Consider the following 14,493-nt stretch of genomic DNA (forward strand, 5'->3'; position numbering starts at 1 on the left):
TATGAATTCCAGGCATTGCTTTATTTGGTTCTGTACTTGCTTAATAAGTTGAGCTATGCCATAGTAATTACATGAACCCTCATTGATGTGGTGAACTCAACCATAATGAGATCAACTACACTTGACGGTGCAACACTATCTTTTACTTGTTTCTTGCAATTACTACTTGGTGCAATTACTTGTTTCTAATATTTTTGTACGTGGTGTTGCATCACATTAAAAATTGAAGGAACTGCAATAGGTAATTTTAATATAAAATAAAAATAGGAACTTGATCCTCAAGTCTAACAAAGGCTTTTTCCACTGAAAACACAAACAAAGTATTTCTATTTACAATAGGCCAAATTTGTTCTAAAGATAACCGAAAAAGAAACTGCAAAGCTCTTGTGTGTGTGTCATGAAAGCTAGTATGTCATTGTGAAGCAAGCCGACGACTGTATCATTTGGCTAACACTTGTCGGGATCATCTTCACTAACATTAACCTGCACATAATCAACAGTATTAGTATCATTTCAAGATATGAAAAAAGAACAAAATACATAACGTATAGCATGCAATCTATCTATACTCGTCTATTATGGTTGACGGTTCTAGATTTTGTCTTTGGTTTCTCAATTATGTGCTTACCTAAATAACATCATCTCGTTAAAAAACTATGGGGGAATTTAAAGATTGAAGTAGGAGATTCAAACACTCAATTGTTTCGCATTTGACCACTAAAAAGAATATGCTTCTTGACACTATCTAGAACCACATGATAACTTAATGTATCTATCTCTTCCTCTCTACCATTTTTCTAACCAAAGTCGCAACCTTTGTCCCTATCTAGTTATTCTCCACCGATTTTTTTTTTCATATTTTAAAATTCAAGAAAGGGTGAAACCATTGCCATTTTTCTTTGTCTACTTCAAATCCAAAAACGTATGTGATTTCTATGAAACCTTCACATTCTCAACATTCTAACTTGAAAATAATGGAATTATGAATTTTGAGGCCAATTTAAAATATGAAGAATACAAGGTAGTTCGGAGTTGACACCTAAAGGGGAGATAATCCCTCCACCATTTTTGTTAATTTATTCCCAAATTATTCATTATGTTAGGTTTTATCCAATTTGCTTTTCCAAAACCTTTTAATTGTCATACATTTAAAACTTTTGTATAAATTGTACAGAAACACCATATTTGTCCATATCGACATCCAAACTTTGCAGGTACATCATAGTAAAATTTGTTGAAAAATCACTACTACGCAACCACAAATTAGTTTATTTTTTAACTTTAGAAATAAAATATCATACACTACACGGTAAAACGGTTGTCTAGATGCCAATTTCATTGTTTATTTTTATATTACTTGTACACCTATCATCTTAAAAGATTTGTTACCACATCTTGGCGAGTAGCAATATAGCTAATGCATGTATTTCTTTAAGTATTATCAATTCAATTATTTATCACAACAACAAAGTTAATTATACATTTTTTTGGAAGTTTAAAGAAAATTATCCATTTGTTCAAAAGTAATAAAACCAATGCACTTCAAACTTCAAAAGTGTTTCCAAAAAGACAAAAACTGCTTTAAATGACAATAAAAATCAATTAATGATTTTCTCTTAGAATAAAAATATTTGACTTTTTTAGGCACTTATCCACAAAATATTCAAACTTTGTAAAATTTATCTTAGAGAAATTAGTGCATTTCATACTGATTTTGAAAACAATAGTTGATAACGCAAAGCACTTGACAAGAGAAAACAAATCTTGATAAAAGAATAAAAAAGAAAACAATTTTTTTAGAAATATACTATGGTTGATTACTCAATAAAACTAAAACCAATTCTCATATCTAGTATTAATTTGTTAATTAAAAAATATTTATCAAATGTTTGAGATTACGTATATTTACAAAATTCACAAAATTTTCTTAAAAATATTTAATTGGCATCTAGACAACCGCTCTACACGTTAGCATAGTATTTAATTTCCCAAAGTCCGCAAAATAAAATAACTCATGGTTGGATAATATAAATTTTTCGATGTTTTTCTATGATACACCTGCAAACATAAGATGTTAACATGAACCAACATGATTTCTGTAAATTCATACAATAATTTTAAATATATAACAACAAAAAGTTTCAAAACAAGCTCATGAATAATACCCAACACGACGAATTAACCAAGAATAAATTTACACAAAAAGGGGAGATTTGTTCTCCAATTTAGGTCTCAACTCTATACTTGCACCATTCACATTTCAACAGCCTCAACCATTCCCAATCCTATTCGTTCCGAGTTAAAATGATGGTCACGTGAGTTTTTCAAAGAAATCAGCGCACAAAATTTGAATTTGAAGTTTACAAAGCATAAATTTAATGGTTTCAACCTCATTGATTTCAAAATATGGGTGAAAAGTCGGCAAGGAAGAACTAATAAAGACATTGGTTTCTTTTCGGTTAGAAATTTGACGAGAGGAATATGAAGATACATAAGTTAACATTAGGTTCTAAAATATCATCAAAAAGCATCCTTTTAGGGGTCAAAATGTGTCCCAATTGAGTGTTTAAATCCTACTCAACCCTTTTGATTCCCACACAATTTTTAACAATATGAAGTTTTCCGGTAACACAAAATTTGCAAAACCAAATCCAAACTCTAGCGCCTTCAACCTTTAATAAACGAGTACACATAACCTATAATACTATTAATATGCTTCATTTGTAGAATTAAAAATATGAATGCTACATGTGTTAGGCCGCCATTTTTAATTGCACAATACATACTTTTGAGATTTTCTAATCATTACTCGTCATATCAATCTGATGCTTTTTGGGATTTGAAACATGCTAGACAATTCACAATTTTAATGGCACTAGCAAGACATAGACAATGACAATATTGCTAACAATAAGCTTGGAAATGAAATAATTGCTAATAAATAATATGACATCTCTATTCAATAGCTCTTTCTCCTACTTTGCATTAAGGTAGAACTACGAATAAACCAAGAAATAGAAGAAAACAACATAAATACATGTGGCATTCTCCAATTCAAAGGCATAATATGCAACAGATATTGCATAACCAAGATACCTTCCAAGATGCAGTTGAGAAGATATATTCTGTGTTGGCCCATCAGTTGGGCGAGTATCAATTGATTTAAGAAGTTTAATCCCAGTTCAACCAGAAATTTTAAGTTGAGATCAAATTGGAGTAGCAGAAAGTTTATGCCTGACACTTAAATTTCAGTGATTAACATATATGCATTATGATAGGAGATAGGAGAAATTGACCGGTAACAAAGATAACAGTATTTAAAACAAAGTAGTAACTTACCGCTCCTAAAGTAGTAGACTCCCAGTTGCCAATCAAAGCCAAAACTTTTTCAAACCAAAGTGCTAGCAAAGGAAGTATCAGTAGCAGCTAATTGCAGAAAACTTACCAATTCAAGGCCAATAGTCTGATAGTTTGCAGTCTCAAGTTTGGTTACCACTATCAACCACCAAATGGGGATCCACTGTGAAAGCATGCAATGTTATTAAATTCCATTACAAGAAGGGAAAGACCACCAAATCCAACCCAAAAAGACAAAAGAAAGACTAGATAAGCATATGGCTAAGCAAAATGATAGAAGAATAAAATCAAAAAACATCTCACAATATTCTTGTGTTAAATATATTAGAAACTGAAGATTTTTAATTTTTCAATGCATGCATAAATCCTCATGAATTTTGAGCAAGTCCGGATTGAACAAATTTGTGATACAATGGGATATTTCTGTGAATTCATACTTCTTGAAGTAATTAAAAAATAACCCTTGCAAAGGCAAAGTACCTTTTTAGGTAATAAAACAAGAAAACCCATGTAGTAGTTGAATATCATGAACCTTGAAACAATTAGCCGAAACTTTCCAACGAAAAATCAAGAATATACAAGAAACCGTATAATCTAAGTCGGTGATCTTTGAGTTGATACCTTAACAAATAATTGACCGAGGCCAGATGGCGGCGGTCGCAGAAAACGGCGGAGGTGGCTTCCTAAGAGGACGACTGCCTCATCTTTCTGCTGTTCCAACAGCGGCTTCGATTCCCCAGCGAAATTTCCGCTTTCTTCATTTGGAGCCAAATTTTCTCTGGAATCCGCACCAGTACTGGAACTGTCCGGGCTTAGATACTTTATTTTCTGGTTGAACTCTGAATTGTATCTCCCAAATGCTTTCTGGGATTATTCTGGCAATACATCATGCCCAGCGGATGAATCCCTGTGGCAGAAGCTGCCAAATCCTTGAATCCCTCTTGAAACTTTCCGGGCCCTGTCCCTTTCTTCTTTCAGATCAGGGCCTTTCTCCAGCAGCTTCAATATTCTTTCACATTTATTCCTCACAATCAGTCCCCAGTTGAATCTGCAAAAACAAAAAGAAAATTACGGGGCAATTGTGTTACCCACTAGGAAAACCTTAATAGCACAAAATCTCCGTGAGCAAAGAAAACTACAATGCGAACCCCTGAATTTTTAAAAAAGCAGCAAACTACCTCCTGTATCAGAGAGTCGGTTGAGAGTGGCGGTTGGGGGAGTTTAGCAGTTCTGATCTTCTCCTTGAAGAAGAAAGAATGTTGAGAGTACCGGTTGGGGAAGGAGATGGGCGGCTGCTGAGAATGTAAACCAAAAGGGTAGTTTGCTCCTCAGTTTTCGTATTAAGTGGTGTGATACAGTGGGCAAATGATAACAAATCTCCAACGGTAACATTTCTATCTTTTTTTTTTTTTTAAATTTAGAATGGTTACAAAAAATTAGCCTCCAACGGCAACATTTGCTTGGAAATTCAAATTAAAAATAAATTTGAGTGATTTCTTTCTTTATTTTATTCAGTATTTATAAAAAACGATATTAAATATACATGCTTTTATATAATCAAAAAATAAAAGATAAAAAAAATAATATTAATTATATTCTTGTATAAATATTAACATTTTTTGTACTTTATTTAAAATTTTTTATTAGATTATATTGATTAGATACTACATAATATTATCAAAATAGATATTGAATATACATCTTTTTATATACTTAAAGAAACAATAAAGAAAATGATATTAATCAGAATTTTTTGTTCAAATATTAATACTTTTTATTGTTTATCTAAAAAAACTTGTTAGATAATATTGATCATATTATTTTTAATAAATTCAATATTTTTAATTCTTTATCCAAAATGTTGTTAGATAATATTGCTAATATCTCTTTTGGACGAAATCTAATAGTTTTTTATTTTTATTTAAAAAATATATTATATTCCATTTGGCATGGCATAATAAAGCTCATTCAGTTTCTCCACACGTACGGATAAGTAGCGCTTAAGTGGATAGTCTCAATGATTCTATTTTATTATATATAGATTAAAAATTATAACCGATCAGATCTAACAATTGTGCGAATTATATTAGTCAAATGATATATTATGAAATATAAATTAATATATTAAAATCATAAAATTATGAAATCTAAATCACAAAAATCCTCAAAATGACGGTAAAGTGAATATTTGATAAATAAAAAGAACAGTGAACTATTTGCTACGCGTAGCACTATAACTAAATCCTTCATTTTGACAAATCTATTTAGACTAGTTTTTGATGATGACATATTTATTAAATATGAAGACTGTACAATATTTTATTTCCAAACATACAGCAATTATCTAATATTACATCTGTGAAACATAAATTCGGAAACCCTGTATTTCTAAACAATTATGAAACTTCAGTATCAAGTGTTGGCTCAAAATCTTATTTATGCACACTTAGAAAATGGGTGAATAGCAATTTATCCCCCTGTGATATTAAAAATGAGCACATTACCCCCTATGAAAAAAATATAGCAATTTATCTCCCTATACTTTTTAAAATGAAGCAATTTACCTCCTTATATAGAGAGGTAGATTGCATCATTTTAAAAATCATAGGGGGATAAATTGTTGTATTTTAAAAAATATAGAGAGGTAAATCGCTATTTATTTTTTCACAAGAGGATAATTTGCTCATTTGCAATATCACAAGGGGGTTGCTTGCATTTTTCCCTTTAGAAAATTAAGGGGCAGTTTGGCACGACCATGCATAATTGATTAGAAGAAAAGTGATTATATACTTTTTTGGCTTTCTAATTGAATATATCAATCTGCATTTCAAATGCAAATATAATTTCTTGTGTTGTCCAATCATTATTTTCAATAATCACTTTTGAAATTTTATCAAAAATACGTTTTGATAAAAATCTATAATTTGTATATTTGAGCTTCATTGAAGTTATTAATTCACTAAATAAATTTTTTCAATTTCTTCCTTAAATGAAAATGAGTTTCATTGTAAAAAATGAAGTTATAATCTGTATTTGTATAATAATTATTAAATTATAAGTTCGAATATTATAATTAATTATTAAAATTTTAATTATCTCATTACCAATTATACAATTACGATACAAATTGATCCCAAAACTAAATTTGAATTATGTATTAAAAAAAACCAATCAACTCCCGAAAATTCAGAAACCCGAGTAAAGATGCGGGCAAGGGAAAGGGCTAGATTAGAGTAGAGCCTTGCAGAGAATTCTCTTGCTCGTCCATAATCGTGAAAATTCCGCTTCCCACGCTTTTACGCTACTTTACGAGGCCGCTATTTCGTCATCACTGATTGAAGCAAAGTCGCGTTAGAGTCGGTCGCATAAGTCGGCTTCCCACCTCTACATAAACCCACAAACACCCGTCTTCCTTCGCATTCCAGTTCTCCTTTTCCTAACTATCTCAAAGAAAAACTCTCCAAGTTTTCGGTTTCCTAACGCGCCGGCTTCAAGGTACGTCTCTTTCTTCTGTCTTTTCGATTTAGATCGATTAGTTTGAATCTCTTTTCGTTTTCTCTTTGTTATGATTTGTGGATGTATTTGGTTTAGTTAATTCGATTAGGGTTTAAGTTATGGTTTCTTGATGTCAGAATTCTGTTGCTCTCCGACCTATATTTTCGTGCGGATGAGGGATCATATGTTGTCTCGAAAAGCGATTTTACATTACTAGATGCTAGGTGATGGTTCTGGATCTTTTTAGTTTGAAGTCATGAGTTATTAGCTGAGTTGCACTGCTCTTTTTCTAGAGAAGTGCGGAGGCTTTCCTTTTCTTTGTATCTTATTTTTTCTTTGGTTTGACGAGTTTGATGGTTGAAATTCCTGATAATAAATTCTTCCCCCCTGTTTAAGCAATTTCATATTATTAACTTTTTGAAATCCTTCTACCTCCATCCGAACTATGTTTGTTGACTATTCAACTTTCTTTTCTTTTTTTCTTTTTCAGGCGAGTTATTGAATTCACCTTCTTCTCAATTCATTATCATTTCATTTGAATGTCCTTAGAATATTCGCTTATACGTGCTTATGGCTGTGCCTAGTTGTCATTGTGCAATAGAATTCTGGTTGAATATGTAGGATCTTAAAGCACTTGAATGTATAAGGGTCATTCCTTTTACTTCATTTTTGTTGTTAATTTTCCAACTCTTTTTCTGAATTATACTGGAAGTGCCTTTAGTCACGTAAATTTATACTGATGCACTTCTATTATTGTTTTGTTTTCTAAATTTCAGATGCAGATCTTTGTGAAGACTCTAACTGGCAAAACCATCACTCTCGAGGTTGAGAGCTCTGATACTATTGACAATGTCAAGGCCAAGATTCAAGATAAGGAAGGAATTCCTCCTGATCAGCAGAGATTGATCTTTGCTGGAAAGCAACTTGAAGATGGCCGAACCCTTGCAGATTACAATATCCAGAAGGAGTCGACACTCCACCTTGTCCTCCGCCTTCGTGGTGGAATGCAGATTTTTGTGAAAACCCTTACGGGGAAGACTATCACTCTTGAGGTGGAGAGCTCAGATACCATTGACAATGTCAAAGCGAAGATCCAGGACAAGGAAGGAATTCCTCCTGATCAGCAGAGATTGATCTTTGCTGGAAAGCAACTTGAAGATGGCCGAACCCTTGCAGATTACAATATCCAAAAGGAGTCTACACTCCACCTTGTCCTCCGCCTTCGTGGTGGAATGCAGATTTTTGTGAAAACCCTTACGGGGAAGACGATTACTCTGGAAGTTGAGAGCTCAGATACCATTGACAATGTTAAGGCAAAAATCCAGGACAAGGAAGGGATTCCTCCTGACCAGCAGAGATTGATTTTTGCTGGCAAGCAACTTGAAGATGGCCGAACCCTTGCTGATTACAATATCCAAAAGGAGTCTACACTCCACCTTGTCCTCAGGCTTCGTGGTGGAATGCAGATTTTTGTAAAGACTCTTACTGGTAAGACGATTACTCTGGAAGTTGAAAGTTCAGATACAATTGACAATGTTAAGGCAAAAATCCAGGACAAAGAAGGAATCCCTCCTGACCAGCAGAGATTGATCTTTGCCGGTAAACAACTTGAAGATGGAAGGACGCTGGCAGATTACAATATCCAGAAAGAATCAACCCTTCATCTTGTGCTGCGGTTGAGGGGTGGAATGCAAATATTTGTCAAAACTTTGACTGGAAAGACCATCACTTTAGAGGTTGAGAGTTCGGATACAATTGACAATGTTAAGGCGAAGATTCAGGATAAAGAAGGTATTCCTCCGGACCAGCAGCGCTTGATCTTTGCTGGTAAGCAGCTTGAAGATGGCAGAACTCTTGCTGATTATAACATCCAAAAGGAGTCAACTCTTCATCTTGTCTTGCGGCTGAGGGGAGGGATGCAAATTTTTGTTAAGACCTTGACTGGAAAAACAATCACTCTGGAGGTGGAGAGTTCAGATACAATTGATAATGTGAAGGCAAAGATTCAAGACAAGGAGGGGATTCCACCAGATCAACAACGGCTCATCTTTGCTGGGAAGCAGCTTGAGGATGGCCGTACACTTGCCGATTATAATATCCAGAAAGAGTCAACTCTTCACCTTGTGCTCCGCCTTCGTGGTGGTCACTTCTGAGGTTCAAAGCTCTGTATCATCAATCAAAAAGTGATGGAGGTCTAAATGTTTGGTCAAGTTGAATTTGCTGTGTTTCTATTTTCCGAATGTCCCTTTGTTAAGATGTGTTGGGTTTTCTAGTTACTACTAGTAGGAAGTATTATTGCTAATAAAATTGAGCTTCAGCCTCAAGTTGGGTTATAACCTGGACTTCAGTTTTTGTTTTCTTTTGAAGGAAAAACAACTTTATTGCTAATAAAATTGAGCCTCAGCGTCAAGGGTCTCAGACAAAGAGGCTGGGGGAATTTTCCCTTCAATGAGATTATTTCGCAATTGCGTTATTGCTGCGCGAGTAAAAGTACGAACTCAGATTCCTGCCAGTGTAGGAAGTATTGGATGGAGTTCTTGAGACGCTTCCTTCTACGCCCTGCCCGACGAGAAGATGCATGAATAGATCTTATTGAGCTGCCGTAAAAGAGCGGGTTCAACACAATTATAAGTCGCAGTATGCTAATTGGCCTACTTATCTTATTATAATATAAGTCGTGGTGTGGTATGTACTTTTATATATATAATAAATATTTTTTTGAATTGATATAACAAAAAATTTAATGTATCAGTGTGTTAGATTGTCGTTCGAACGTAATTTTACAAGTGATAATGGTCTAATTTTACTTTAGAGTGGAGCCAAAGATAATTTGTACAGCGATAATGGTCCAATTTACTTTAGAGTGGAGCCAAAGATAATTTGTACAGCGGCCAAAATTAAATGAACTGAAAGTACAAATTCTTGTCGTTTGGACTTTTGCTGAAATGTCTTAGTAAATACAAAGCTAACTCATTGCTAATTGCTTTCTATTAATCATCCCATGTATTCATAGTATTTTGGATTTTGATTTACTTTCTGATCTCATGTTGCTTTTGAGCAGTACGGGTAGTTGGATTACCTTGAAGGTAGTTTTTTTATTTCTTTTTTATTTTTCTTTTTAAGAAATTGAAGACACTTTTCTGAATTAGGTAAATTGCAAGAATTGAAGCGCAGGCGAAGAAAGAGGAAGAGTAGGAAGGAGAAGAGGAGGAGGATGAGTCACCATCATTCAAATGATGATTCTTCTGATGATTTTGCTGATCTTGGGCATAAAAGGAGGAGCAGGAAGGCATATTCAGATTCTGATCTCGACGTCAGTGCTTCAGATGATTCGCGAGTGGGTAGGGGCAAGAAGCGGTCTGAGAAGAAGAGCAGAAACGTCGCCATGAAGAGGACTAGCTTCTACAGTGGGTGATATGTCTTGTGCTTTTAATGTTACTCTAAACTGCTGCTAAGTGTGCCCTATTCAATCTTTAATCTGGTGGTTGATGAGCTTCTTGATGAAAACCACTTTAGCTTAGTGGACAATGCATTAGTTTGGTGTATTTGTTGTTTTTCAATGTGATGTGATATATCATTTTAATTGCTTTGTTCTTCTGGTTGTAAGAATTATGATATTTACTGACTATGCTATGTGTGATTCCGATATGTGATCGGTCCTGTTAGTTAAAATATTGCAGTAATGCTTTGAAATTTTATTGAGTTTAAAGTTGTTTTACTTGTTGGTTGATATTCGATGCTTTGGGGGAAGCTTGCCTGTGGGCATCAAGAAGAACTTAACTATTGCTGCTCTTTTAACCCAGTGCTATTATTGGAGCAAAGAAGGTTCCAGCATTTCCCAGTGTGTTTTATTTATGTAATTGTATTAGGGCAATGATTTTGTGATTAATATTATCCAGTTTCTGATCAACCGCTCTGAAAATCATGATCTGGTGTAGCAGGTTTTTATTGAGATCATGATCTCTAGGAATATATTTTTATATGTTCTAATCAGCTACTGCATTTTTTTTTCAATTTTATCGACCACAAACTTGAAAAGTTTTGCTGAATGATGCGCTCTCCTTGCTCCGATTTTTCGATTTCCTTGTCTATGAGTCTTCTTTATGTGTGTGTGTGTGTGTCTGTGAGTGTGTGTGTGGTGTGTGTATGTGTGGGGGGGTTGTGTGTGTATGTGTGTGTGCGGGGTGTGTGTGTGTGTGTGTGTCAACTTATGAGTATTCATTTCTATCCAACCAATCTTTTTTTCTCGTGCAGGATTCCGACAAGTGATCAGTCCTTTTAGTTGAAATATTACAGTAATGCTTTGGAATTTTATTGAGTTTAAAGTTGTTTTACTTGTTGGTTGTTATTTGATGCTTTGGGGGAAGCCTGCCTGTGGGCATCAAGAAGCGCTTAACCATTGCTGCTCTTTTGAATCCAGTGCTATTATTTTAGCAAAGAAGGTTGCAGCATTTCCCAGTGTGTTTTATTTATGTAATTGTATTAGGGCAATGATTTTGTGATAAATATTATCAAGTTTCTGGATCAACCTCTCTAAAAATCATGATCTTCTGCAGCAAGTTTTTGTTGAGATTATGATGTCCAGGAATATATTTTTATATGTTCTAATCAGCTACTGCATTTCTTTTTCAATTTTATCGACTACAAACTTGAGAAGTTTTGCTTAATGATGCCCCGTCCTTGTTCCGGCTTTTGCATTTTCTTGTCTGTACATCTTTTTTTTTATGTCTGTGAGTGTGTGTGTAGTGTGTGCAGGTGTGTGTGTGGGGGGGGGGGGTGCGTGTGCAGCGTGTGCATTTGTGCGGTGTGTGTGTGTGTGTGTGTGCAAGTGTGTGTGTGTGTGTGTGTGCAAGCGTGCGTGTGTGTTTATGTGGGGTGTGTGCGTGTGCGGTGTGTGTGTGTGTGTGTGTGTGTGTGTGTGTGTGTGTGCTGTTCGTTGTGTGTGCGTGTGCGGTGTGTGTGTGTCACGGTAGAACATGTTTATTTTCTGCGCCAACGAATGTCATCTGCGTCTTGTTACATTTGCCATTCTCCTTCAATTTATAACTCTTCATTTTTATCTACACAGTCCTTTTTTCTCGTGCAGGATTCCGACAAGTGATCAGTCTTTTTGGTTGAAATATTACAGTAATGCTTTAGAATTTTATTGAGTTTAAAGTTGTTTTACTTGTTGGTTGCTATTTGATGCTTTGTGGGAAGCCTGCCTGTGGGAATCAAGAAGAGCTTAGCCATTGCTGCACTTTTGAATCCAGTGCTATTATTTTATAAAGAAGGCTGCAGCATTTCCCAGTGTATTTTATTTATGTAATTGTATTAGGGCAATGATTTTGTGATAAATATTATCAAGTTTCAGGATCAACCTCTCTGAAAATAATGATATGGTGTAGCAAGTTTTTGTTGAGATTATGATGTCTAGGAATATATCTCTATATGTTGTAATCAGCTACTGCATTTCTTTTTAAATTTTATCGACCACAAATTTGAGAAATTTTGCTGAATGATGCCCCTTCTTATTCCGGCTTTTCCATTTCATTGTCTGTACGACTTTTTTTTTTTATGTCTGTGAGTGTGTGTAGTGTGTGTGGGTGTGTGCGTGTGCGGTGTGTGTGTGTGTGGGGTGTGTGTGTGGGGTGTGCATGTGTGTGTGTGTGCGCGCGCGCGAGCTGTGTGTGTGTAGTGTGTGCGGGTGTGTGTGTGTGTGGGGTGTGTGCGTGTGCGGTGTGTGTGTGTACGGGTGCGCGTGTAAGGTGTGTGTGTGCGCGCGCGCGCGTGAGCTATGTGTGTGTGTGTGCTATGCGTTGTGTGTGCGTGTGCGGTGTGTGTGTGTGTGTCACTGTAGAACATGTTTATCTTCTGCGCCAACGAATGCCATCTGCGCCTTGTTATATTTGTCATTCTTCTTCAATTTATAAGTCCTCATTTGTATCCACGCAATCTTTTTTTCTCGTGCAGGATTTTGACAAGTGATCGGTCATATTAGTTTAAATATTGCAGTAATCCTTTGGATTTTTATTGAGTTTAAAGTTGATTTACTTGTTGGTTGTTGTTTGATGCTTTGGAAGAAGCCTGCCTCTGGGCATCAAAAGAGCTTAACTATTGCTGCTCTATTCAATCCAGTGCTATTATTTGAGCAAAGAAGGTTGCAGCATTTCCCAGTGTATTTTATTTATGTAATTGTATTAGGGCAATGATTTTGTGATAAATATTATCAAGTTTCTGGATCAACATCTCTGAAAATCATGATCTGGTGTAGCAAATTTTTGTTGAGATCATGATGTCCAAAAATATATTTTTATATGTTATTATCAGCTACTGCATTTCTTTTTAATTTTAACGACCACAAACTTGAGTTGTTTTGCTGAATGATGCCCTCTCCTTGTTCCGGGTTTTCTATTTCCTTGTATGAGCATGTTTTTTTTATATTTATGAGTGTGTGTGTGTGGTGTGTGTGTGTGTGTGTGTGTGCGTGTGCAGTGTGGGTGTGTGTGGGGGTGTGTGTGTGTGTCACTATAGAACATGTTTATCTTCTGCGCCAACGAATGCCATCTGCGTCTTGTTACATTTGTCATTCTCCTTCAATTTATAACTGTTCATTTTTATCCACACAATCTTTTTTTCTCGTGCAGGATTCCGACAAGTGAGCGGTTCTTTTAGTTGAAGTATTGCAGTAATGCTTTGGAATTTTATTGAGTTTAAAGTTGTTTTACTTGTTGGTTGCTATTTGATGCTTTGGGAGAAGCCTGCCTGTAGGCATCAGGAAGAGCTTAACTATTGCTGCACTTTCGAATACAGTGTTATTATTTGAGCAAATAAGGTTGCAGCATTTTCCAGTGTGTTTTATTTATGTAATTGTATTAGGACAATGATTTTGTGATTATTATTATCAAGTTTCTAGATCAACATCTCTGAAAATCATGATCTTGTGCAGCAAGTTTTTGTTGAGATTATGATATCCAGGAATATATTTTTATATGTTCTAATCAGCTACTGCATTTCTTTTTCAATTTTATCGACCACAAACTTGAGAAGTTTTGCTTAATGATGCCCCGTCCTTGTTCCGGCTTTTGCATTTTCTTGTCTGTACGTCTTTTTTTTTTATGTCTGTGAGTGTGTGTAGTGTGTGCAGGTGTGTGTGAGTGTGGGGGGGGAGGGGTGCTGTGCGTTTGTGCGATGTGTGTGTGTGTGTGTGTGTGCAAGCGTGCGTGTGTGTTTATGTGGGGTGTGTGCGTGTGCGGGGTGTAGGGGTGTGTGTGTGTGTGTGTGTGTGTGTGTGAGTGTGTGTTGTTCGTAGTGTGTGCGTGTGTAGTGTGTGCGTTTGTGCGGTGTGTGTGTGTATCACGGTAGAACATGTTTATCTTCTGCGCCAACGAATGTCATCTGCGTCTTGTTACATTTGCCATTCTCCTTCTATTTATAACTCTTCATTTTTATCTACACAGTCCTTTTTTCGCGTGCAGGATTCCGACAAGTGAGCGGTTCTTTTAGTTGAAATATTGCAGTAATACTTTGGAATTTTATTGAGTTTAAAGTTGATTTACTTGTTGGTTTCTATTTGATGCTTTGGGATAAGCCTGCCTGTGGGCATCAAGAAGAGCTTAACTATTGATGCTCTTTCGAATCCAGTGCTATTATTTGAGCAAA

The 14,493-nt window shown here is 35.4% G+C and overlaps 1 protein-coding gene and 1 long non-coding RNA gene across 2 annotated transcripts; one reads left to right on the forward strand and one right to left on the reverse strand.

Annotated features, from left to right (window-relative positions):
- Positions 1–229: 229 nt before the first annotated feature.
- Positions 230–4,230, reverse strand: LOC105174001 (uncharacterized). Its single transcript, XR_016062729.1, has 2 exons — positions 3,979–4,230; positions 230–3,520 (listed from the first exon to the last, which is right to left on the reverse strand). It is a non-coding gene; the product is annotated as an uncharacterized LOC105174001 (long non-coding RNA).
- A 2,467-nt stretch (positions 4,231–6,697) lies between these two features.
- Positions 6,698–9,188, forward strand: LOC105174002 (polyubiquitin). Its single transcript, XM_011095948.3, has 2 exons — positions 6,698–6,852; positions 7,629–9,188. The coding sequence occupies exon 2, from the start codon at positions 7,629–7,631 to the stop codon at positions 9,003–9,005; it is 1,377 nt and encodes a 458-aa protein (XP_011094250.1). The 5' UTR covers positions 6,698–6,852; the 3' UTR covers positions 9,006–9,188.
- The last annotated feature ends 5,305 nt before the right edge of the window (positions 9,189–14,493 follow it).

The sequence above is a fragment of the Sesamum indicum genome, linkage group LG11, assembly GCF_026168435.1.
Source record: "Sesamum indicum cultivar Baizhima isolate 11 linkage group LG11, ASM2616843v1, whole genome shotgun sequence".
In the NCBI taxonomy this organism is placed as follows: domain Eukaryota; kingdom Viridiplantae; phylum Streptophyta; class Magnoliopsida; order Lamiales; family Pedaliaceae; genus Sesamum; species Sesamum indicum.

Excerpts from the sequence above, each read along its gene's own strand:
- LOC105174002 (XM_011095948.3), top strand. The coding sequence starts at position 7,629 with ATGCAGATCTTTGTGAAGACTCTAACTGGCAAAACCATCACTCTCGAG.